Source organism: Meles meles, chromosome 7 (genome assembly GCF_922984935.1).
Source record: "Meles meles chromosome 7, mMelMel3.1 paternal haplotype, whole genome shotgun sequence".
Lineage (NCBI taxonomy): Eukaryota > Metazoa > Chordata > Mammalia > Carnivora > Mustelidae > Meles > Meles meles.
In genome coordinates, this window is record NC_060072.1 from 13779955 (window position 1) to 13806037 (window position 26083).

The 26083-nt window shown below is 50.3% G+C and overlaps 1 protein-coding gene across 2 annotated transcripts in view; it reads left to right on the plus strand.

Moving 5' to 3' along the window:
• LARGE1 (LARGE xylosyl- and glucuronyltransferase 1) overlaps positions 1–26083 on the plus strand; it is a 525674-nt gene that overhangs the window by 454026 nt on the left and 45565 nt on the right. For both annotated transcript variants that reach the window (XM_046013242.1, XM_046013243.1), the window contains exon 10: positions 14460–14615. In XM_046013242.1, coding sequence (XP_045869198.1) covers positions 14460–14615 — 156 coding nt within the window. The remainder of the gene's footprint in view (positions 1–14459; positions 14616–26083) is intronic.

Sequence of the window (26083 nt, forward strand, 5' to 3'; positions counted from 1 at the left end):
AGTTCTAGCTCTTACCAACTGAAGGACTTGGGTAAAGCACTTACCTTCTCCCGGTCTGTTACATTCTCAATAAAATGGAGACCATCATTTCTGGCCCCGTTCTCCACCGGGCCCCTTGAGTGCGCCATAGAAATGCACTTGACTTTACCTCCGTCTTTGTGTTTCAAAGACCCTTCATTTTTTATCTTTCGGTCCTAAAGCTTGATGACTCAGCCTTTGCTGGCTGAATCTTAAATAAAAAGACAAGGACCCAAAGGAACATCTTTTTATTCTTTGTCCAGGAGCACAAACTCTTCGGAGACAAGCAAAGGGTGGTGTACTGGCTTGGAGAAGGGGAGAATGGGAGAGAAGCTAGGAAGCTGTGTTCTAATCCTTGAGTCGTCAGGAGGCTTTTAGAGAAGGAAGCCCTGGCCGGGAACAGTGGGTGATGGTCAGGAAGTGGCAAGCGGAGGGTCTAGTCCTTGGGTCTGTGTGAACTCCTGGAGCCCTGGGGCTAAGCCGTGGTGTCTGCCCTCAGGAGGGTCACGGTCTAGTGAGAAGCAATCATTAAGCAGAGGCTTCCGGGACAGCGTGCTAAGTGTTGCAATGGAAGGAAGTATAGGGACCTAAGAGAGCCGGAGGGTGTGATGCGGTCTGTCTTGAGGGATCTTATAGGAGGTCCAAGTATCAGATCTCTTTCTTTCTCATCTTCTGCCCTGACATCATTCCTCAGCCCGCAAACACCCTTGCCGCCCTCCTCCCCAGTCCTGTTGAAACCACCCCTCCTTCCTTGTACATGCCTCCGGAGAATCGGAAGGAGCAAGTTAGGAACAGCGAACCGGGTGACAGGTGGCAGGGACCACAGCAGTGCTCCAAAACATTCTACCCAGAATGCACTGATCCCTTTCCGAGATTGACGGGAAGCAAGCTGGGGCCGGGACCTCAAAGGGTGACATGGCCTTAGCAGGCAGATTGGGTGGGAATGGTGTTCGTGCCAAGCGTGGCATTCAGTCCTTACAGAAGTCTCCCAGGGTGAATATGAATCTGTTCTACATGTTAGAAAATTAAGGATCATATGGATTCAGTCGCTTACTGGCTTGCCCAGAATCACACAGCGAAACGGGACAGTGCTGAGGTTTGAACTCACGTCGGCCTGACCCTAACTCCAGAGCTCTTTCCTTTGACACAGGGCTGAGTTCCCACCTTAATACGTTTTCCCAGGAAAACATTTTACATGAGATAATGCTTCGGTAGGATTATTCTCTGTGATCCCTCTTCGTATTAAATGGCTCTTGGAGGGCTAACTCCAGAACAGAGACTCTTAACATTGTCTCCTTGAAGAACATTTGCATTTTAAGTGACAGACTCAGAGGCTGGATTTTTGACTGCCACCCATTCATAAATTGGGAGCTGAGTACACTTAAAAGAAAAAAATCCTAAAGAAGAGAAAAACGTGCCATCCATATGGAGAAATGATGTATGCTCCTAGAGGCAATCTGTACCATTTGCATAAAAGGAGTCACACTAACTCAAGTTTTAAAACATTTTATAATGCTTAGAGAGGTGTCAGTTTTCACATCTTCTGAGGAAGACGGGGGGGGGGCTGCCTTGCATTTGCATATCGAGCCTGCTGTAGCCAAGCAGACTACTGTGAAAAATGAGGCTGGGGAAACCAGAGAGAGGGTAATAAGAATGATGAATGGTGAGGTTGATTTGGAAGGATTAGGATGGCTCTGGAAGAAAAAAACAGTTGCTTTGGGGGAGAAGATCTAAAATCTACAATCACCACCTCCCAACCAGACCTCTCTTTCCTTCAGGCCAGTGCCTGTTTAATTTCATCCCGCGACTCAAGTCCAAGGGCTCCAAGTGCTTTCTTGTCTCTGGGCAGCACTGTGTCTGTAGTACACTTGAGGGGTCCCGGGATTAAAAACGAGGTGGCTGGTCCCTGTTCGAGTAGCCTGGTGCTTGGCTGTTGGGTGGATCCTGCCTCGGAGTCAGCCATGCATCCAGCAGTCCCAGCAGAGCATCCATTGGGCGCCAGCCTGGAGGGCTGTCTCTGGGTTCCTTCACCTCCCTTCCCTGGTGTCCTCGCGTGAGAAAGTAAGGAGGTCATGGGCACAGTTACGGAGATGTAAAGATTAGAAGGGGCAATGTGTAAAGCAGCTCGTCCTGGGCTGGGAGACCTGGAGTGTAAGCCTCGTATCTTTATTGCCAATAATTAATAATTAGGGATGTTCCGGCTCTCTCGGTAATTTTCAGTCAGCTTGTGGGCAAAACATGTCAGCAAGGGCTCTTCTTCCTCATCCATTCCAACGCTCTCGTTTCACAGACAGGATGTAGGGACCTGAAGGGGACCTTGTGCCCTAATACTGTGCTGGAGAATGGCATGCTCAGTGCCAGGGACTTTGGATAATTTAAGCCTTTGGTCTTTTGGCTCCCTTTGACACTCACTCACTGTTTGCTCATTAGGTTCAGAACTTAACTCCATTGGGTGTTAGTGATTTAAGATGCCCATCATTGGCTGTGTTATATGTAGCTGATGAAGTTGAGATGAAGATGATATTCCTGGAGATGTCAACCAAATTCCTAGAAGCAAGGTGGTGCCTCTGGAAAATCTGCTCTACAGTAGCACTTTTTTAGAGCATGTACTCAAATAGTTCTAAGAACTGTAAATGGGATTTCTTCAAACAGGGGGGAGCTGGGGAGGGGTGCGGAGGGTGAGTGCTGTGTACTGTATATACAAAATCACGTATTAGAACATCCTGTACCCGGGAATCCTGATGGGTTTGGTTGATCCCCAGCATTTCCATTTCAGCACACAAAACAGATGGCTTTGACCCTGGAAAAGCTTATGGGAATGGTTGCTTAAAAGCCCCCTGAAAGAAGTACTTCCCTAGATAATCTGGGTTTTATTATGAGAAGAATTTTGAGAGAGGGAAGCACCAACTAAGAAGTATTTGCTGACTGAGGACATCAAACCACCGAAGTTTCTAAATACGTAGAAATGAGGGTTTCGGTAGGTAGCACAGCGTTGTTGTTGTTGTTTTTTTTAACCTCAAAATCCCGTAACGATGGAAACAATTTCAAACATCTGTTTTCTAAAATCTCTCTCCATATCACAGGGTCTTTCTAAAAGCAGTGACGAAGCCCATTCATTACCTCGACATTGAAGGGTCAGATTACAGGTGCATTTTTTTTTTCAGAAGTATGAATAGCGCAACACTGATCCCCGTTTTTTCACAAAAACAAACGTATAAATCGTCTTTACCTGTGCCGTCTCTTATAAGGCCTTTGCCACGAGGGTAACTAGCAAAGCTCTGTCTTGTGCAGAAGATTTCTGTGGTTATTCCTCGTGTCGTTTGAAAGTGTTACAGAAAGTTCTATGATAGTTTCAGTCTCGCCTTGATAAAAATATGACCAAATCAGTTATACCCGGTAAACTTACTTCAAGTGCTTTGTGGCAAACTTGCCTTTGGTAATGCAGGAAAGGAATTCAGTATCACTTTATGACCTTGCTTGGAATCCTTCCGTTATTCCAATCAAAGCTGCTTCTACCCTTCCCACCTGCGCTTTCTGTAAGACCACTGTCATCATTGAAGGAGGAATTTACTGTTCAGATTATGACTTGTCCAGCATATGTTCCCTTGAGTGCCCACCGAAAAGTTGATCTTTGGGTATTTAATTATCTAAACAAAATCTTGCAGATAGCATAAGCTGACACACATCAGGATCCTGGGTGCCTTGAGTTAAGGCTGTAGCAAATCTCCCGTGTAATTTGTTCTCATACGAGGATCTTCCGGCCAGCGGCATTCATTTTCGTGACTCTTCTCGCTGTAGTTGCTGACCAAGGACTTTACTTCATTTGTTACCGTATTGCCTTGTGTATTTTTTTGGCCATTTCTGCCAGGGCAGGAAAAACAAGTGTTTCCCTTCCTGGGTTTTATTATCTTTCATTTTACGTATGAAATCCCCGAAGGGGCTGCTAAACTTTTCACGGGGGTTTAGTGGAACGTTGTAAAGTTCTACACAGACTTTTACAAGACTTTTTACATGTCACCAAAAAAATGACGGAGGCTTGTCTTCATGCCCCGGTTGCTTTGTGTTTTTTTGTTTGTTGGTTTGGTTTTTTTTTTTTTTAAGATTTTATTTATTTATTTGAGAGAGAGAACATTAGAGGGGTAAAGTGAGAGGGAGAAGCAGACTCCCTGCTGAGCAGGGAGCCCAATGAGGTACTCGATCCCAGCACCCTGAGATCATGACCCGAGCCAAAGGCAATCGCTTAACCCGCTGAGCCACCCAGGTGCCCCGGTTGCTTTGTTTTGTTTTGTTTATATTAAAGCTCAATTTTGCTTTATTTCTTTTTAATATTTTTTTAATTTCTTTTTCACTTTTGTGCTTTCTTTTTAAGTGTCTTGCTCATCGTGTAACCCTGTACTTAACGTTACATAGTGTCATCAGGCGTTCTACAGACTTGGGGTGAAACTCTTCCTTACCGATAGTGGTTGTAAATCAATATTTGAATTTTTTTTCTTTTTTTTTTTTGCCAGCTTCCTGCCAGAGCCAATTACGTAGGCATTTCTGTAGTGGAAGGTAGCTAAGGAGGGGCTCCTCTTGGAAAGAGAAGCATTGGCTTAGCTGTTTTCCTGCTGGTCACCTGAGCTCGTCCGTCTCGTGCTCGTAATCGGTTGTTACTTTGTAGAACTGTTTTTTGTTTTTAATAATTTTCTTTAGAAGGATTTTTCTATTTACAGAAAAAGTTATAAAAGTGGTGCTGAGTCCCTTACCCGCCCCTCCCCCACATTTAGTGTCCCATTCCCCGGATGTTAAGGTCCTACGTGATAACAATGAACCAACAAGCCCACATTGGTGGGTAGAGTTTCACTGATCTGCAGGCTTTACGCACCTTTCACCATGGTTTCCGTTAGTGATCTGTTTCCTCAGTCTCCTCTGGCCTCCGACACTTTCTCAGTCTTTCCATGTTTTTCATGACTAGCCTTGGCTGTTGTAAGATGTACTGGTCAGGCACTCTATGAAATGTCCCTCATAATATTTCATTCACCATAAACATTGGTTTTTCCAGTGTATTTCTCTCATGAATAGAATGAGATTATGGGTTTTGGAGAGGATATCACAGAGGTAAGGGTGTCCACTCCTAAGGGCATCACATTGTATCAGGAAGAACCTGATTTTTACATGTGGCATCACTAAGGACCCTATGTGTCTCTCCTAAGGCAGTGTTTGCCAGGTTTCTCCACCATAAAGTGATTATTTTCCCCTTTCATGCTTCATTTCTCAGAAGTGAGTCACTGAACCCACCACACACTGGAAATGGGGAGGTTAAGTTCTGCTTCCTAAGGAGGGATGGGATCGACTAATAAGGGCTCTTCTGTAAGGAGATCTGCTTCTCTCCCCCATTTTTATTTATTTATTTATTTGTTTTTTTATTAAGTAATTTATTAGTATCCATGTCGATTCACGTATATTTATTTTATACTTTGGGTTATCGGGCAGGACTCAATTTTAAAGACATTTGTTCTTTTTGTGAGGGATATTTTAATTATATATTGATATTAGATATTAAGTGCACTAAAAATGGATATTAATGATTGGTGGGACCGTCACTCAGGCACACTGAAAAACCCTAGTACATCTCTAAAACGTGACCGTGCCCTATCCCGCCCTCCACATTGACACAGTGACCTATGGGTGCTCAGATGACAGGGCAGCTCACTCTCTTCTTTTTCTCTGTCCCTCTCATGCTGCCTCTGTTACAACAGGGTGATTTTTAGCAGTCCCCCCGCCCGTAAGTACGCAGAGCCTAGTTATTCAACAAATATGTATGACGTATGTGCTGTAGGCCGGGCACTGCTCTGAGCACTCATGGTAGTGAGTGAGATTACATGGGCCCTGCTCTCCGTGAATTTATATTCTAGGCCAGAATATATATACCAAAGAAAACAAATGGTCAAATTGGTCATTCCAGGTGGTCAGACATGCTATGAAGAGGTCAAAGCAAGTAACAGAAGACGAACACTCATGATCCCAGTCTTTCTTTCCATAACCCACTCAAGTGACTCTGTTGACCCTTCTTGGGTCACATGCCCGTGCCTGAACCCATCTGTGTGTTCTTAGGAATGGTCAGGAATAACTCATTGGGCAGACTGAGTCACATGCTGCTGCTTCTGGAAGATTGGGCGTGGCCGATAGCCCCATGAGAATCATGGGAAGAACGCCAGGTACAGGTCTGTGACGGGGTGATGCAGGGTGTATGGAAGAGCGATAGTGGGCCTCTACTGAAGGTGTCTGCTGGGAACCAGGAAGCCAGCTGCCTTTCCCGGCGCAGTGATTCAGACTGTGCCCTCCTCTAAAGGCAATACTGACATTCCACCATATTGGCCAAATCCCACTGGACTACAAACCCAACTGCTCCTCAACCAACTTTGGTAGAATCCCTCAACTAAAGATTCCTTGCTATCCCTAGAGGTAGAATCTGCTTCCCCCATCCTCCCTGTTTCAGGATCAACAGAGACACTCCCCAGAGGGACACTGGGGGGATTCTGTGAAATGCGAGTAAAGTCTTTATCATTAATTCCATAGAGAGGAAGAATATGGGGCCAGTGACCATCCACAAGTTGGCCGTCCACATGAAGGCAGTACTCGTTGAGGGTTCGTGTACTGTATGCACTTCTTTGCCATTTCCAGCTGTCAGGGGCCCATCAGGAATGCTCCACACATACCAAAATCCAGTTCAGATTGATCATTAACCCCATTTAGAGCAAAAAAAGAAAACATGAGATGATATGGCTGGATCTCCTCATGGATGCACGACCCTCGCTGCACTGGGTATTGTCATGGGCGGCACTTTCCTGCTGTCGCTCTTCCTCTCCCCAACCTCTCCCCCCTCAGGCAGGGAAAAATAAGAAATGTTTCAGATGACTGGACAGGAAATAGTAGGATGTAGGACAGGACCTCAGGTTCATGGATGGCCCTACGTGTCTACCTTTTCCAGACGAAGAGACTAAGCAATCCCCGAGTGTGGTCTGTTCTGTCCCTTTCCTGGGTAATGATGCACTTTTGTCTGGGAAGAATTTTTTTTCTTTCTTTCTGGGTCTTATAAAAACCAAAAAGCAACAAGAACCTGTGTAAAAGGAGACAGAGTCACCACAGCCTTTATAGCTTGAGACCTGAGTTCCAGACACACTGTTATTTAATAGCCGCTCCCGGTAATGGTCAGGACTGGGAAAGGAGAAGGACAAGAGCCGGGCTAGAATCTTCAGCAGCTGGTGAGGCGACAGAAGTGGATTCCATTGGCAGTTAACAGACGTTGACCTGGCCCATCACCTTGCTTGCAAAGTGGGACCAACACAGGCCTTGCATTCAGTCCGGGTTTTAAATCGAGACTGAGGGGTAGGGTCACTTTAAAGGGCATCCCACGGGAACAGAGTGTGCGAGCTCCAGAGACACACACGAGCCGAGCGCCAGTCTGCTCCAGGCTCTGCAGTGGACGCCTTTCCGTGTCTTGTCTCACTGATCCTCAGAAGCAGGCACTGTTGTGTCCTCATGTCAGGCTGGAAAATAGAGGTTCATATGCATCGAGTGATTTAGGTGACAGAGCCGAGAGGAAGCAGGGGTGAAATTTGCTTTGCTCCTGTGCCCCTTCTGTATCTGCTCAGTGTGTAAATCTGACCAGAAGCGTTGGCCTCACTGGAGAGCCCCTCTCAGGCCTCTCTCTGCAGTCTTGCCGGGAGGAGACTGTCCCTGGCGTGGCTTCTTCTCTGGGCTGTGCTGTCTGTCCGGCCCATCCTACCTTTCTGCTTCAGACTGCGAGCAACTGCGATCCGTCATTTTAAGTCTTGTTTCTCATTCCTCCTTCCCATGTAGAAACTCTGGTTTCCTCCAGCCACCCTCGTTGGCAAGGCGGCCGTTTTGTGAACTCAAATCCCAGATTTCTTTTGTGATCCGATGAGCACATGTGATGTCCCTTTATGTACATCAGTGCGTCCGTCCTGGGCTTGACCACAGACTGCCAGGTGGTCGCTGTTACATCCCTTTTGCAGATGAGGGGCTGTCTCCGTGATCCTAGGCGACTGAGCACAATAGGAGTTGGAGCTGCGACTGGCAGGCAGGTCCGGCTGCTCGTCCCTTTCGACTGTGCATTGTAATCCCGAGGATGACAAGGAAAGGGACTCGTGAGACTCTTGTCCTCCTCCTTGAAATACCAAACAAACCCAGAACAGAGGGAGCTTGAACTCCTTCAAGAGAAGATGACAAGCCGTATTGGCCCTTAGACAAAGAAGAAGGGAATATATTTCTCCATCCTAAAGTCCACATTACTAGGGCTTTTATAAATGATTTGCTGTAGACAGACAGAATGTGAGGATTATTGAGAATGTCATCGTCATGATTTCCATTCTTGAAGCAAAGGGCAGCTATTGAATACTAACTACCTGCCAGGCACTGTGGCACTCAGGAAGAATAATAAGTCGTGCTCCCTGCCAGCCCAGAAATTCACATTCTAGTGCTGCCAGGTGCAGGCATGTAAATAAATAATTACAAGAGCGTGCAATGAGTTCTCCATAGAGTTAAGTGCAAGAGTTATGGAGCACTGAGGAAGGGCCGAGCAACAGCCCGGATGTTACATTAGGAAGGCTTACAGTGAGAATCAGAAAACCCAGTACACAGAGGCTTCAAATAAAATAGTGGGGTTTAATTCTTAGTTAAGAATTCTGGAATAGCTATGGACATTGGTGTGTAGATAGCAGTATCTTAACCTCTTCCTCACAGTCACAGGATGGCTGTCATGGTTCCAGTCATCACTTCTCTATTCACAGCAGAAAGGTGAGTGGGTGGGAGGAGAATGGCACGTTATCTGAACCTTATTTTTAGGCCGTCAAATACATGCTTCCCCATGTATCCGTCCTAACGTCCACATTGATCCTGAATCATATGAGCCAATCCTGATTCTTATGGCCAACCCTAGCTGCAAGGGGGTCTGGGGAATCAGAATGTGTAGGATCGTCCTGATTAGCTTAGATCTAAACAGATCATGATCCATTCATAGGAGCTGGGAATTGCAACTACAAAGTTAGTGTTCAGCCGGGAATCAAGAATGAGGTAGAGAGACAGAGCTACGAGGAGGGGACCTTCTATCACAAGCAGTCAGGCTAAGATTTACAGAAGAGACACACATTTGAGCTCAGCCATGGAGGCTGAGACATTCCACGCACTCACATGGTAGAGAAGAAAGAAGGATGTTCTGGGGAGGGGGATAGAACATAGGCAAAGGCACCAAGTCATGAACTATAGGTTCCAGAAATGCCAAGAAGTTCTTACAGCCTGGAGATAGAACAGGGATTGTAAGCGGGAGCCAGTTTGCAATGGGCTTAACTACCAGGCTAAGGAGGGTTGTAGAAAATTCTGTGGGTCATAGAAAAATCAGGACCAGTCTTGAGACAGACCCATTTTCCAGATACCTTTGATCCCTGTGACGTAGAAGACATAAGGCCCATGTTCTTGTTCACCTGGCACTTACACTCGGGCTCTGATGTCTTAGCGATTTGGCGCCATGAGTTACTTTTACGAACCCTCTGGATTCTGAGTGCTTCAGAAGCTGCATTTTTGACCAAGCTCTTTCCATAACCTTGTCCTCATACTGAAGTCTCGTTTCTACCATTGAAATGCTTTTTCCTTGACGGGCGATAGAGTCTCGTGCTTTTCCTTTAATCAAGTGGACTTCTGCTGTCTTCCAGATGATGTTTACGTTTCCTGGACGGTGATCCATTTCTGTCAGTTTCTCTGGCTCACTACAGGCTGACTCCCAAGTCTGCACATCTACTCAGCCTTCACAGACATTCCAGATGCAATCACGTCCCGCCCCTGGGGCCCCTGGGGCCTGGCAACTTCTGCAGCCCACCTGGCATGTGACCCGGGTGCCTCCTTCCCTGCTTCCTGCTGAGCCGAAGACTCAGCCCCTGTGTCTGAAAAGTCCTAAAGCGTCCTGCAGCCTCAGTATCCCAGGGATGGGCGAGATCCCTGTACTCGAAAGGGGAAAGTAGGCTTCTTTTATGATCCCATAATTCTTCCATAAATCTCACATTCATGGTTGGGAATAGAGTTTCATAGTGATACAGACATGAGAGAAATGCTACAGATCCCTAATGTCTCTCTCTTCGGATTCAAATCCTGACTGTCCCCTGCTTCCTAGCCATGTAACTTGGGGCAATTTGTTGGACTTCCCCCACCTGTAAGATGGGATAAGGAGACTAATTACTTGTACCCTTGAGTGACAGTGTTAAATGAGCTTTGACAGTGAAGTTTTCAGAGCAGGGCTTGGCGCATAGCAAACATCCTGCCTGTGTTAGCTGCTGGTAATAATTATGATTGCCGTGCTAACGTGCCTCAGCAGGTGAGGTAAGTTATGATAGGTTTTCTCCAGAAGCCTTGGTAGACTCACACGCACTTACCAGCATCTCGCAGAAGTCTTATTTCGGGACATTTTCTACAGTGTCACTCCATCTCGCATGTGAAAGCTTGTCAGCAGATGTCATCTACACCAGCAGCTTGCTGCCCCCAAGCCAGCAGTGATGGGTGATGCTGTCCCTCAAGAGACCAGGACATGACATTTGTCAGTAGTCAGACAAGCGCTGATCAAAATTATCAGCAAGACTAATCCCGAGTCAGATTTTCCGAAGCAGGCATATGGTTTAGCAGAAGGATCAGTGCCCCGGAAAAGAGAACATGGGCACGACTTCTCCCTCTGCTGTGGGACTCTGGGCAAGTCACTTTCTCCCCCTGGGCCTTGGTTGCTTTATACTTGAGGCGGCCCTGACCAGAAACCATCACTAACAACCTCCCTTTAACAACATCTCCTTAAGGGAGCACATCACACCTGTAATTTAAAATGGACAGTTACTAAATATCCTGCTCTATCTCGCAGTTCTAAGTTCCAGAAAGAGTCATATCCCTTGTGTCCATCTTTGCATTCACGGCCCCTCTCGGAGCCTGCCGCACAGTCACTTGTTTTGAGGATCGAATGTGAAAACATCACGCGCACGCACACACCAGCCATGGCCCGATGTCTGGTGTATAGTGGGTATTAGATAAACACAGCTCTGATTTACTTTTCCAGAGCCTAGCACAGCGGAATGCAGTATGCTGTGCCCTGCTCAGGAGAAAATGGTTAATCTGGATATACGTTAAGTTTCTCCCTCCTCCAGTTTTTCGAGCCAGACGTATGTCCCTCAGCCTTCCTGCTGGGTCAGCACTTGCAAGCACCAGGATCTTCGAGTGAGCCTTTGAGGGGGCTTCCCTGGCCCAGGGCAGCCAGGTTGCAAAGGGTTTTCTCAAATCTCCTTGGCCTGCCGGTGATCTTCTCCCCCTAACTTCCTTTACCCTGTGCTGCTTTTTCTAGAACACCAGGCAACAGTGTCTACCCAGACGCGATAGGCAGACCCAGATTCCCGCCTGGGCACAGAGCAGAATGAGATATGATGAGATAAGAGGTGGCCTGGAGCGGGTCGGGGGCACCTGCAGACCTGGGTCCTCGTTATAGCCTTGACCCGATCCAAACTCACCATGTGATCTCGGACAAGCCACCTCCTCTGTAAGCCTCACTGCCCTCCTCTGCAAAGCATTCTACCCACTGACGCCATGCATGGTGGCAGGAAGGAGCCTGGGGTTTCGGGCTGAGAGCTGCCTTCGTATCTCAACTCTGCCGCTTACCAGCTGTGAGATTCAGACAAGTCAGGAACCGTCTTCATAAAATGGACAGTGGGATCCAAATGGGCTTAATTGGGGGAGGGATTAAATGACACAGTGTCTCCAAAGTGCCTGGCATATTTGTCCGGGGACCCACAGGCCAGCCCTTACTTTTACTTAGTGTAAATTTCTCCCTGTTGAGGAAGTTCAAGTTCCCTGAGTCAGATACACATCCATCAGCCTCCCTGCTGGCTCAGCACTTGGCAAGCACCAAAATCTCTTGCAGCAAAGACATGATCCCCACAGGGTGTGAGTGACACCAGCTCGCATGCAATTATTTTAATGCGTGGCCCAGGACCTTCTCGTGCCCAGGCTAGTGTATCCTTGGGGGGGTAGAATCTCTCCTCTCCTTACCTCTCGCATCCTTCAGAAGGCAGAGGAAGAGAACGCACCCTGCACACTCCTCCCTTCCTGAAATCAAGTGCCACCGAGTGGCCTCCTCCCAGGGAGGATCTGCCGGCAGGAGGAGAGATGAGGGCAGAACGCTGGTAGGCAGGATTCTGCCACCACCTTTGAGGGGAGAAGAGAACCCCCAGAATTCGGGGTCATCTGACCTGCAGGCACTGGGCTGGGCATTTGTTTAAGCCACTTAACTGCTTTGTGGAGTTGGGATTGCTGGTGTCCACCTTGCTCGTGAAGAAACCGAGGCTGCAGCAAGTGAGACCAGCTGCCCAGGGACACGCACAGCTGAGAGTCACGGCCAGGCCGGCCTGACATCCCCAGTTCCTGCTCTGCCATTACTCTGTGTTCCCTGTGCCGTGAGAGAGGGGCTTGGTCTCACAGAACAGTATTTACCCAGATGGCTGCAAGGGCCTTGAACCCTGAGAGAGAGGGCCTTCCAGATCTTTCCAAATGGTGGAGGCCCAGTGCAGGCAGAATGTGGCTGAAGGAGGAAGCCAGGAAGGGACCGAGCTCTGGACACCACATTGCCTTCCTCTGTCTCAATGTCAACTATGCTCGTCCTCCCGACCATGGGAGGCAAGTGGGGGAAAGGCGAGAGCTAGTTTATTTCTCCTGGAATGTGACTAGGCATGAACAGGGAAGTTCTGAAAACCTGGCTTCTCCTGTTCTCCCTGTGCAGACAGAGAAGACCCTGGGCTTTCGAATCAGGTTTATTCGAACTTAGGCTTGAATCCCGGTTGCCACGTTTGACAACTTTGTGGCCTTGGGCAAGTCATCGCTCCAGCTTCTTCATCTCTAGAATTGTATTCCTTGTTCAGGTCCCTGCGAGGATTAGAAGACCCTGACATAATGCTGGTGGTGAAGGGTCCCCCCGTCCCCAGACAGCTCCCCGGCCAAGGGCATGAGCTGTCCCTGCTGGCTCCTCATTCGGCCCTCCCACCCCACCACTGCTGTCTTGTCCATTACAGTGTGATCATCTTACTCAAAGCCAGAGTTAGTCATCTCCCCCCGCCGTAAGATCCCCAGCACCACAGCTGAGCTCTGAGCCAGGCTCTCCCTGTGCCCCTCTTACCCCCACAGCCTTCTCTGCCACCCACCCGACCTGGCCCCTGAGCTCCGGCTACAGCACGTGAGCTCGCATTTTCCCACGGGACTTCCCTCCGCCTGGACCATGCCACCACCATCCCCTCTGGGCCGGTCCCCTGCCTTGCGGGAAAGTCTGCTTCGTCCTTCAGGCCCCAGCACATGCATCCCTAGAGCCCCTGTTTTAGAGCCCCCTTCCCCCTGAGCCTCCCTCCACCATCACGTCCTGTGCTGTTTGTGGACACGTCTCTGGCCAGCCGCCAGCCAGTCCAGGGCGAGCACTGTCAGCAGAGCTCACTGCCCTTCCTCCCAACTTAACACGCTCCGTGCACTTACTGGCCAGCCTTCCTGGACGGCTCACCTTCTGCCAGACGCAACTTACGTGCTTGACATGTAGGAACACGTTTTTCTCGAGGCAGCTCTGTGACACGGTGCATCCGTCAGTCCTGGCTGGAGGCAGAAACCATACCAATTATTCGAACAGAGAATTTAATCTTTAAAAATGGCAACTAGACCTAATGCGTTGATTTGGTAATGAAAAAAAGCAAAAATAGAAAATGGCAGGCAACCGTTCCCATCCCTGGAGCCGAAGGAGCAGAGGGAGAGAGGTGGGAAGCATTACAAGTCGGGGCTGGCACCCAGGCCTGGGCTGGGGGCAGCAGGCAGCTCCAGAGGCGGACCAGGAAACTCATCCTGAGTGTTGGAAAAGCTGCAGAAGGACTCTAGCTGCTGCTGCAGGAAGGAAGTGGTGCTGCCGCCTGGAAGAAAGGAGATAGGGCGACGCAGGCACAGGAAGCATGAGGGGCGCCTTCCTTTTTCCTCCCCCAGACCCCCCGTCTCCCTCTCACGGCCGCCGCTGGCAGCATCTTAGGGGAGGCGGCTGGTAAAGTAGAAGTAGGGTTTGCAGAGTCCTGACCTCAGCGTCACCAAGCAGGCTGGGAGAGAGGGAAGCTTGCATGCTGGCACAGAAGGGAGCTGTTGCTCTTCCCATTTCACAGACAAGGAAACTGAGGCACGGAGAGTAAGTCACTTGCCCGAGAGCAGAGGCAGGATCTGAACCCGGGCCTTCTGGCCTCGGTGCCCTTCTTCTTCACCCGCCTACCATAAATGGTGAGGGAGTGAGTGAGGGAGTGAGTGAATGGACGACCCCACAAACGTTGCTTAGACCGGTGGCCAGCCGACTTAGCATACAAGCACGAGGTCCTCCCTGCCTGCTTGCCTCCTTGTCGCCCTGCCAGGTCATCCACTGGAACTCCCCCAAGAAGCTGCGGGTGAAGAACAAGCACGTGGAGTTTTTCCGCAACCTCTACCTGACCTTCCTGGAGTACGACGGCAACCTCCTGCGGAGAGAGCTCTTCGGCTGCCCCAGTGAGGCTGACGTCAACAGTGAAAACGTAAGTGGCTTGCGGGGCGCAAGGGCGGCCCCCACACACTGGGCTCCGGGCACACCAGGATGGACAGGACCCTGCCCTTGCCCTGGGCGTCCCATCAGGTGGGGGGACACAGGTACGTCAGCATCACTGCGGGCACAGAGTGGGGACGCTCGGCCCAGAGTTTCCAAGCAGAGGAAGGAGCCGGAGTTCCCGTGAAGCAATAGATAGCGTGTCTTTCTGTAGTCGGGAAACTCTGAGGTCCTTGTGGACGCAGCACCCACGCGGGAGAGCCAGCGTTCGGTGTGGTCAGTGCGCAGGTGGCAGCAAAGATTTTCACAAGTAACGGGCTCCTGGAGGGTTCGCCCAGGCGAAAGAGATGTTCGGTACGTGGTCACAGGCATAGCTAGCGCCTGTGTTTTCCTGTCTCTTTGCTGCTTTTAATTTTTGCCTGCTGTATCTCATCGGATGTTCTTAGAGACTTTCTTTCTTTCCCCAATGCGAGTGGAGAGATGGAGGCCCAGGGAGGTTGAGCGGGTTGCTCACAGCCAGCAAGGAGCCAAGTAGAGAGCGATCTCAAGTTCTGGGGAGCAGGAAATGGGGAAGACAGCATTCCATGTCACAGAAAAGGCAGGGCAGGGCAAGCTGACCTGGGTTTGTTACCAGTTACCAAGTTTGTGACATCGGGCAGGTCACTCAACCTCTCTCTGCTTCTACTTCCTCAACCACCGAATGCAGATGCAAAACTTAAAAGTTGTGTCTTGAGACTGAGTACGAAATTGCATTTGAAGCGCCTGGCTCAGCCTCTGCCGTGTGTTAGGTGCATTTCCTCCCTTTCCCTGACCCTCAGTGTTAGACACAGAAGTAATGTGTTCATTCAGCGAGCATTCACGGAGGGCCTTCCTGTCGGAGCACTGAGCATTCATGGGTGCAAAAGGACACTGGTCCTTGCAGTCGTGGTGCTGATATGCTCACGGGGGAAACAGAGTTGATAACCGTATGAACATTCAGGGGAAGTGCTCGGCCAGCGGCAGGTGCTCCATGGCGGAATGTTAATGAGCAGCTGGGCTGCTCCACGGGTTTGCAGGGTTTTGCAGGGTCGGGGTGGGGAGGGAGCGTCTCCGAGGAGGTGATGGCCCTCTGAGTCCTGAATGACAAGAAAGAACCAGCCATAGTAGAGCAGGGGGTGAGGGAAATACAAATCAAAGCCACAATGAGCTACCTCTGCACGCCTGTTAGGGTGTCTGTTACCGAAGCACAGAAGAGGACGGGAGTTGGTGGCACATGGGGAAATCGGAACGCTGTGCACTGCGGGTTGTATGCAGGATGCTGGGGCCGCTGTGCCGAACAGTAGGGAGGCTCCTCCAGAAATGACAGGCGGAACTGTCCTCTGACCCAACAGCCCTACTTCGGGGATGTATCCCCAAGAACTGAGATAGGGATCCCCAAGGCAGTGTGTGCTTTGCCACGGTCACGGCCGCGTTACCCTTGATGGCCACAGGGGGAGACAACCCCCCACCCATCCACAGACGAACCGATAAAATGGGCTGCATGTGTCGGATAGAATGTTGTCCAGCCTTAGAGCTTAGGAACTCTTACCCTTACCCTTGTGACAACTTGGGTGGGCCAGGGAGATGGGATGCTAAGGAAAGAAGCCCGTCACCGAAAGGTAACTACTGCGCGAGTGCCTCACGTTTAAGAGGCATCTGAAATCATACAGAGCTAGCAACAGAACGCCGGTTAACAGGGGATGGGGAGTGGGATCATGGGGAGCCCCTGTTCAGTGGGTGCAAAGTTACGCAACGTGAGTAAGTCCCAGAGAACTGCTCTACAACGTGGTACTTGTCGTTAACAGGCTATGGTGCCCTTAAACATGTTAAGAGAGTAGATCTCATGTTGAGTGTTCTGACCACACTCATCATACACACAGAAGAGCCTAAGAAACTTTGGAGCGGGGGATGATGGGTATGTTTATTACCTTCATTGTGATGAAAGTAACATATGTCTAACGACATACTGTTTTCATGATGTGTAATTTTTTTTTTAAAGATTTTATTTATTTATTTGACAGATAGAGATCACAAGTAGGGAGAGAGGCAGGCAGAGAGAGAGAGAGGAGGAAGCAGTCTCCCTGCCAAGCAGAGAGCTTGGTGTGGGGCTCGATCCCAGGACCCTGGGATCATGACCTGAGCGAAAGGCAGAGGCTTTAACCCACTGAGCCACCCAGGCGCCCCTGATGTGTAATTTTTTATATTGACAATTCTGCCTCAGGAAACCTAGGGAGAGAGGTGGAAGAGCAGGGGTAGTACATTCTGGGTAGGGGGGAGTAGCCAGTACAAAGGCCCTGGGGCAGATCAGGGCCCCGATATGAGGACCTAAAGGACAAGCAGCATGCCCAGGGGGCTGGAGGGGGAGGAGAACAGCAGAAGCCGAGCATCAGGAAGGCAGGAGGCAGGCTGGAAGGATGTTGTGAGCAGGCGAACGAGTCAGAATTTTGTTCTGTTACTGTTATTGTTTATGTTCTTATGTTGGACATCATGAGAATTCTTTTTGGCTCCCAGTGGCAAGGGAGGGTGTCTGGAAGGTCCAGCCTGGACGGCTGGCCCTGGTATTCAGCTCCCAGGTCCCAGTGGAGTCCCCTCGAGCTACGGCCCTTCCCCGCATCACCCTCCATGCCTTTGCCAGTAGTGTCTGCCCTTCTCTCCCACTGGCAGTAGAGGAAAGAATACCATTAAGCACTTGAACTCTAGCTCAGATTCTGGGAACCACTTAGAGGTTTCGACAAATGGTGTGTTCTTCTGGTTTTTCCCTCCTGCTCAAATCAGTATTTGCCATCATCATCAATATCTGAGTGCCCATTCGGCACTTCCCCCCCCCAAACACTAAATGAAAACAGTTCTCTTGCCTTTATTTTTTCCTGCATGGAAGAGGCTCACATAAAAACCTTGGCAGGATGAAGCCATCAGTTAACTGTCCTCCAGGTGTACTGTTCAGCATCTCACGAAGTGGGACTCCCTTTAGATGTGACCCACCCGCTTCTCCTACCGCCAGCTTCCCGGGTGGGTCATCGGGTGGGACGCGTCGTCAGTGGTTCTTCTCGTCATCCGTGATTGCATTTATTTGCTCAACAAGCATGGGTGAATGAATGCCCACCATCTGCTGGGCACCTTGCAGGGCACTGGGGTTGAACTTAGAGGCCAACCCCGTCCCTATTCGGAAGTTGCTTGATACGGAGCGAATGTGAGACATGCCTAGAGGGTGGTCTCTCCGGGTGCAGGGAGGGCCAGGCATGAGAGGACAGCCTTCTCTGAGCGCTCACCATAGCTGTTGTCCCAAAGGCTCTGCCCTTGACTGTGCATTAGCCACACCCACCGCCTGTCCTTCCTGTGCATTTCAGGCTCTTTGCCAAGGCAGGGCCATTGTGCTTGCTTCCCCTCTGCCTGGAACACCCTGCCCCCCGGGGTCCGCAGGTCTAGATGGGCATCCTCAGAAACCTGCTCTGCCCCCTGCCGCTCACCTCCAGGAAAGCTAGAGGTCACTGCCACGTGCCCCGTTTTCTTTCCATCAGGCACCTGCTACTAGTCACAATTTGTCGGCTCGTGCAGCTGGCTCCTATTTCTTTTCCCAAATAGAAGAAAAGGATACAAGACCCTGAGAGACTTTGCCTGTCCTGTTCGCCCCTGGGGACTCCTTCCTCGAGCAGCAAAGCAGGCACATCGTAAGCACTTAACAAACACGTATCGAACGAATAGGAGAGTCGAAGGCAGTACCACGTAAAGGGCAGGGCAGCTGGAAAGTGGGGAGCCCAAGGAGAACATGCTGGTCATTGGCGTCCTAGAGCACAGACATGTCGGGAGTGACAAAGAATGAAGCTGACCGGAGGGGCCTTGGTTGTGCTTAGTTTAGACTTGACCTATCAGCAGTGAGGAGCCGCCAGAGGCTTTAATCATGGTCAGGTTGACATTTGAGGGAAATGACTCCCTGAGTGGGATCTCACACATTGAGAGGGACAGGTTAGAGGCAGGGAGGCCGGTTAGACCATTGCCACGACCCAGGTGCCGGTGTTGGGACTCTGACCTAGGGCAGTGGCAGCAGGGATGGAGAGAACAGGTGGGTTGCTGTGTGGGTGCTGAGAACAGGGGGACAGGTGCAACTAGCCCTCAGAAATCATGAGGACAGGTCCCCATGCCTCCCGCAGCCAGGTTCCTCAGACTGAGCCCACCCCGTGGGGCAGGGGCTGGAGCCAGGAGAGTAGCTGTAACATTGGGTCCCTACAACTGTGTCCCTGTGGGGAATTCCACGCCCCGGCCCTTGGCAGCATGTCAAATGTTAGCGGCAAACACAGCTGGAGGGAAAAGGTAAGATCTTGGATCTGGGCCAACGCTAGATGCTCCGCGCTCCGTGGGAGGAGGTGGTTAGAGCTGTGACAAGTGCACAGAGGGTGGCAGTCTCGAAGGAATGAAGTCAGAAACCTCTTCATGGGATGCTGGTCCCAGAGGAGAGAGGTCTCCCAAGGCGGTATCTGCCAGCCAGAGATAGTCGTTCCAACAGTCACCGGCCACGGGGCTAGAGATCCAGGAGGTATGTTGCCAAGTGAAGCCTGTTCTAGTGAGGGATACAGGCAGTGGGGGACGGGGGACACAAGGAGGGCATTTCACATGCTAGGGGAGAGCAGGTGCATCACAGAGGACTTCCTGGAGGAGGTAGGATTTGAAGGCTGAGAAAGGAGGAATGAGGACATACAGAGCGTGGGCCTAGAGGGAGGGAGGGAGCGCAGGGACAGCGGAGACCGAGGTAAACAGGAACAGGAAACATTCAGAGGAAAGCAATGTGAGAACATAAACAGCTGCACAAGCTCATTACGATTATTTCTTCACCAGGGAGATGATGACGGTGGTGATGATAAGACGGGGGGCTCCCTCGTCATCGCAGCTCACTCATTCCGGAGACGCATGACTCAGAGAAGTCATGCGAATGCTCCGAGCCTCGGGTCATCATCTGATAAATGGGGGACAGTGATGCCTTTGTCACAGTATTCCATAGATGCTTTATGTTAAATCCCCAAAAACGGGACTCGGCACCAGGAACGCAGCGTTCCCTGAGGTGCCTTTTTTCCACAGATCACAATAGCAAACCCATCTGATATTGGGTCCAAATCTGTCATTCCATGAACGATCTTCGGGTTTGATTAACATTTTTCCTAGGCGGGCTTGTCAGAGGGGGGGCCTGCAGCGTTTCTTAGAGCTCTGTCTGTAAAGCGTTGCAGGGATCATCAGCCTCGCTCTGCACCACACGATCCCAAGTGGATTTCCCACCAATTAGAGACTCCGGGAAGGAAGGAGAGGCCATGGGGCTGACCTTGCTGCCAAAGAGAATAAATGAATGAATTCAGGAAGCCAGGGTGAAGCTGTGATGGGAAGAGGAGGCGCCCGTTCTACACTCTGTGTTCGGGGTTCTTGCTCTAGGACAAGACGGTTTGGTTTGGAAACCATGGTTTAGACTGACAGTAGCTGATGGGACACAGAGCCTCTCCTGTCCCATAACTCCCCTCCCTTTTCCTCAGCAACATGGCCCCAAGTGTCTCCAGGGAACCCCAGGGCTCCACAGAACACAGGCAGATCATCACGGATATTTTCCACCCCTAGTCCATGCAAAAATCCTTCCACAGCGTCTCTAACAGGCTTGCATCTGGCCTCTGCTGGAATCCTCCCAAAGACAGGGAGCTCATCACTTCTAACAGTTGACTCCACTGTTGGGGAAAGCTCCAGATGCTCACTCGTTCTTCCTCGTGTTGAGTGTAGTCTTCCCTTCTGTAAGGAATCCATTTCTGATTCCCGTCCTGTAGAGCGGTGAAAAGTAAGGATACCCACTCCCCGGCGTGTCCCTGACAGTCTTGCAGATAGGGTAGCATGTTTCCATACATTGGTTATTCAGAAATCTGCGCTCTCCCTAAGCACTGTTTGATTAAGCCATGCTGTATCAAGAGTGCCTTGTTCCACCTAAGGGAACTTTCCAGATAAAGGAAGCTCACCTTTTAAAATGCAGGGCTGCTGGAACATGCAGGCTTTAATCAATTTGGGTGGGAATCTTGGTAAAGGACATACGCTTCCTTCCATAACCTAAGTATACAAAACTCAGTTTATAGTTTTCAGTGAGTCAGTTGCGCTGGCTGGGCTGAGGGGGGCAGGAATTGGCCAGAGGAAGGAGGATGCTAGTTATCCTGGCAGGAAATGGCCTCGGACAATCTTGCTTCTTCTGCAGATCTCTTTTCTGACAGCTGTCGTTTTCAGTTTCATCAGCCTCGGAACAACCCTTTCTGGGTTCCCCTCCCTGTTCATCCTTCCCCTGGCAGCTAAAGATAGAAAAACCAATGGAATGTAAGTCAGAAAGACCCCTAGTAAAAAAATCATGCGTTGTCATGGTAGAAGTTAAATTATGAAACATAGCAGACAGCCAAAAACGTGCAAAAAAAGAAAAAAACAACAACAAAAAACTGGACTCCAGTGAGTTTTGACCTATATGTGGAATTGTCAGTCAGTGGACAGTGTCTGCAGATTCAGAGAGCTCCCTTGGCCCATGTCCACAGCAGACATCACTAATCAATGACCCCACCATTGACTCCACTCGGCCCCGCCCATTCTCTTCGGGCTCTGCCCCATCCCCAGCATCCTTGCCAAGACAGCCTGCCAGGAAACCAGAACCAGTCTCCGAGTGATGACACAAGAGACGCTGGAGCCTGTTGAGTCTGTGTTCCTGTGCCAGGCGTTTGTCATTCCAGTGTCTTCTAGAATGGAGACAGCTCTCTTTGTCGTTTCCAGACCTTCATCTGCTTTTTTGAGCCTCTGCCAATTGGGGGTTTCCTGCAGGGAAAGAGAAGAGGAAGTGCAACTTTAATCTTCACCCCAATCGAGGGAGGTAGGCTTTATGAGTCGCATTTCACAGATAAGGAAACCAAAGCTCAGAAGGGATGAGTTACTTGCTCAAAGTCAAACAGCCCCTAAGCGGTGGGCCATGATTGGAAAGCAGGTCTGTGTCACTCCGAAGTGATGAACCAGGGCCGTGCTTCCCAAGTGGATGGAGCTCTGGATATAAAATGAATATAATGAGAACTACAGGTTATTCAGTGATCATTCTAGTGGTTGTCACCATTCCTTACTCTTTCCCAAACCCTGCAAGGTAGTTATTACCTCCATTTCTAGAGGAGGATACGGAGGCTCAGAGAAATGAAATCATGGGCCTGGGTGGTGGCAGTGCTGGAAGTTGTATGAGTGGTCTTTCTGCAAGTATTTACATCGCTCCCCGGTCTCCCCCTGCAGTACCCACCCCATACCCCAGCATCCCTGTCTCCCGGGGCTCCTGACTTCATGTTTCTGCATAGTACATTCACTCCTCAGTAGATCATGTCTCTCGCTACTAGAAAGGAAGCTCGGTGACTGCAGGGAATTTTATCTGTTTCTTCATCAGGGTATCTCCATGCCCGTAAAAGATGGCCTGGCACCTGCTAGGCGCTCAGTGAATTTGGGTGAACACATGAACTATTCTAAGTCCTTTCCTTGAAGCATCTGCGGAGTGATGGAAAGATCCCGGTCCTTGACATCAGAACACCTGGCCCGAGGACCAGATCTAGGACTACAGGCATAACTCTCCTTCCCATGGCCTTAGTAGTCTCATCTGTCAAATGGTCAGTGAGTAAGCCCAGTCCAGACTGCCATGAGGGTTGAGGGGTTAAGGTGTGCGCACTGCCGCCCATCCGAGGGGGCCTGGTTCCGAGCATTGGCCAGAAAGCTTGTCCTGCCCCCTTCCCTTCAGCTGCTCTGTGGTTCCCCCTTGCCTCTGGAAAGAGGGTTTCCAGACTCCCTCATCCGACAGGGGTTTTGGGCAGCCTGCACGGCACATTCCCTGATACCAGCACCATCCAGACAAAAAGACCACAGCGTCCCCATGGCTCAATTAGAAGTTAAAAATAAGACCTATAGAAGCAGACTCTAGAAACACGTTCCGGCACCAGTCTGCACGGCCGTGCGGGGACCAGATGGCCCTGTGGAAACAGCTGTATCCCGGAGAAACCTCAGAGAAAAAGCAGAATGCGTTATTGTTCTCACGTGCGGGCTGCGTGTCACCCGTTCTTCAATCACGCGGCGGGCAGCAGAGCCCCTGGGTGGACGGCGCCAGACAGGGCCAGCCTCCAGGGGCCCTGCACAGGTGTGGTAAGTTCTAGAGCCCGAAGGAGCACAGCCTTGGCCTGGGGGGCCAGGGGTGAGGATAAAGGGAGGAGCCATGCAGTCAGGCCACTTAGGGGACGCGTCCAGGCTACGGGCACACCAGCGTGGCTTGTTGGCTTTGTTCCAGCTCCAGCTTGCACACATCCCTCCTTCACACCCCTAGGCTCTGGTTGTAATCCGTCCACACACGCCAGGTGCCCTCCCTCCGTGTGCTCTTGCCTGCAGCAGCTCCTTGTCCTCCACGAGCCGGCACCTTGCGCGGTGTCTAAGAAGAGGACCGCTCTGGGAGCAGAACTGCCACACATAAAATCTAAGCACTCCTGAATATGAGAGTTCGGAGTTCCGGCCACTTACTTAGACTCTTTGTGCCTCAGTTTTCCTGTCTGTAAAACGGGAACCACAACTAGTCCTGCCTGACTGGGCTCAGTGAAGACTAAATGAGGCTGGACAGTGTGACACACAGCCCCCGCCTCCCGCCCCCCGTCATTAAGTCTTGTTGGTGTTACAAATACGTTGGTATCAGGGAACATGCCTCGCAGGCGGCAGTATTGTCCTTGCTGACTTGTTTCTTTGTCTCCTCACCCAGACCAGATGAACAATTGAAATGTAGAACCTGGGGTTCATTCCCCAATCCTAACATATACCTGTCCGAATGGTTTAATAAAGCTCACCTGCTCCCCGGAAAACCACAGGGAAGAGCACTGAGGTGGGTTTCAGGAGAGGTGCGTTCAAGTCCCAGCTTCTCTCAGCAAATCAGCTGAGGGCACTAGGGCAGCCCTGCCTGTCTCATTCAGATAGTTGGAGGAACAGATGAAGTCCTGGGTATCAAGGCTACAGAAAACTGAAAGTAACCGTAGGAAGTATCAAGCAGGATTCTGGAGTGCCCGTGCTGCCGAGGCGTCAGAAGGAGAGGTATCTTAAGGAGTAGACGCCTTGCTTGGTCTGTTGTACCTTGTCTTCATCATTCACCAGCTAGAAAAGGCAAGTAGGTGTGTTAAAGTAGCACAAGCAATTTAAAATGGGCTCAGCATGCTGGAAGGGTTATTACCCACATAAGTCCAAATGGGTGTTTCTGATTGGAAGGTGGCTTTTCTCCAGGTTCAGGGGCCCAGACTCCTTCCATCTTGTGGCTCTGCCCTCCGGGGAGCCTTGCACTCCACCCCCAGATGCCTTTGTTCTGGCCCACAGAGAGGAGTGTGCATGAATCTGCCTTGAAAGTGGGGCCCGTAGTAGCGAGAAGCTGCCCACATTCCACTGACCAGCCTTGGCCGTGCAGGAAGGTTGGGAAGGCAGCCTGGCTGTGCGCCCAGGAAGAGAAGAGACCATGAATCTTGGTGCCTGCAGAAGGTCCCCATCACTGGGGAGGACACAGGCATTCAGTCCCCTGTAGTCATAGAACCATCTAGCATTAGACCTGGAAAGAGCCCCAGAGACTGATTAACAAGGCATTGTAGTGACTTGGTCTCATACAAAGATAAGGGGAGGCACATGTGGAGGTAATATCTCAGCTCTGTTCGCTCATCGTGTGACCTTGAACAAGTGGCTGAACCTTTCAGATGATGAATGCTCTCATCTGTAAACAAGGCAGACCGCTGTCCCTAAGCCACAGCTTCAGTGTGAATATTCAATGAGAAAATGCTTGCAAAGCTCCCAGCATATTCCCTGACCCTAGTGGGCGCTTGATCCTTGAGAGATCTTTTAGGAAACCCGAACCCCTTGTCTTAGCAATCAGAGAAATGACTTGCTAAGGTCACATGGAGGGTGAGTGTCAGAGGGATCCCGTCTCCGTTTCCGGTTTTCCCCATAACCTCTCTCCGTAGTTTTTCCTGACTTTGAACGGAAGTTTACTGGGCCGGAGCCAGGGACGTACTTCCAACCCCTCTGAATCCTCCGGCATGACCAGCCATCAACTCTGACAGCTCAGAGGTCAATCCAGGCCACTGTCCTTAAGGATGGGAAGAAATAAATGCAAACTGCTTAAAGGGCCATTTTCCCTGGAGTCCAAATCTCCCTGTGCCTCAGCTGGCTGCCCAAAGAAGCAATTTAGCAAATGCATTTTATCTCAGGAGAAATCTGTCTTTTGTTTCTGTGACTTGCTTGTCAGGAGCCTACCGCTCCCCCCGTGGCCACAGTATGGAGTGCCGTGGCGGTCAGCCCCGTTAATGAAAGCCCTCCCTCCAGCTCAGCATCTCCCCGGAGAAATCACCCATACTCTAGGTGGGAACGGGATCTCATTTTTAGGCAGCTCCAACCCTCCCCCTGAGATAACATCAGCCTTGCAGCCAGCAAGAAGAAATCCTAATTTAGAATTTGAAAAGGTACATAATGTAATCATAACATCGCTTAGGTTTTGCGTAGCACTTTAAAAGTTTGCAAAGCACTTCTACACACATTAGCTCCTTCGAGCAAATTGCAGGGAACTCGTTAAGGACAGAAAAGTAGAAAGGAGCCAATAAAACTCATCTGTGAACCCACCAGTCAGAGAAAAGCTTTGTTAACATTGTAATGTGTTCCCTTTGGTCTCTTTTCTATGTGGCTTTTTGTTTGTGTGTCTTTGCTGTATCGGGATCTACGGCCGATGCATTTTTATGGGCTGCTCTATCATGGAGCAGTGTGCCTTCCACTGTCTTTGATCCTTGCGTCCATCCCCGAGGAGCGCAGTCCCCTCACTGCAAAGATGCCCGTGGTGTGAGGTCCCAAGGCTGGCTTCTCAGTCCAGAACTGCTTCTCCCTAGCCGTGTAACTGGCAGATTACTGAAACCCTCTGAGCCTCAGTTTCGTCCTTTAGAAAACAGAGGTGTGTGTGCTGAGGGATTAAATTAACAAAGCAACCCACCTGAATGCACTTAGCACCACACCTGGCACAGAGGGGGCGTTATATCCGAATCAGCTGAGCGAAGGGACAAACCACCACGTTGAGAATGATTATAACATTAAACTTAAGGAAGGCGTCTGATGGGTCCAGAGCACCATGGATTTTGACATCCTGTGTCGGACATCATAGCTGATGTGTTTGCCACAATGCCCGGCGTGGTTGGTAGACAACAGTGTTCCCCACACCCTTCCTCTTCAGCGCTGTGATGGCCACAGGTGACCTAGGGATGCGGATGCCACTGAACCACAGCATTGGTACCTGGAAGCTTCTAGAGGCTACTTATCCCCAGGACTGCTGATCGACCCTCCCAACCAGGTCAGGCCATGCTCTGGTCATTGTGGAAGCACTTTCCTTGGTCACTCTTCCTTTTTTAACATGAGGACATGGCTGTGAGG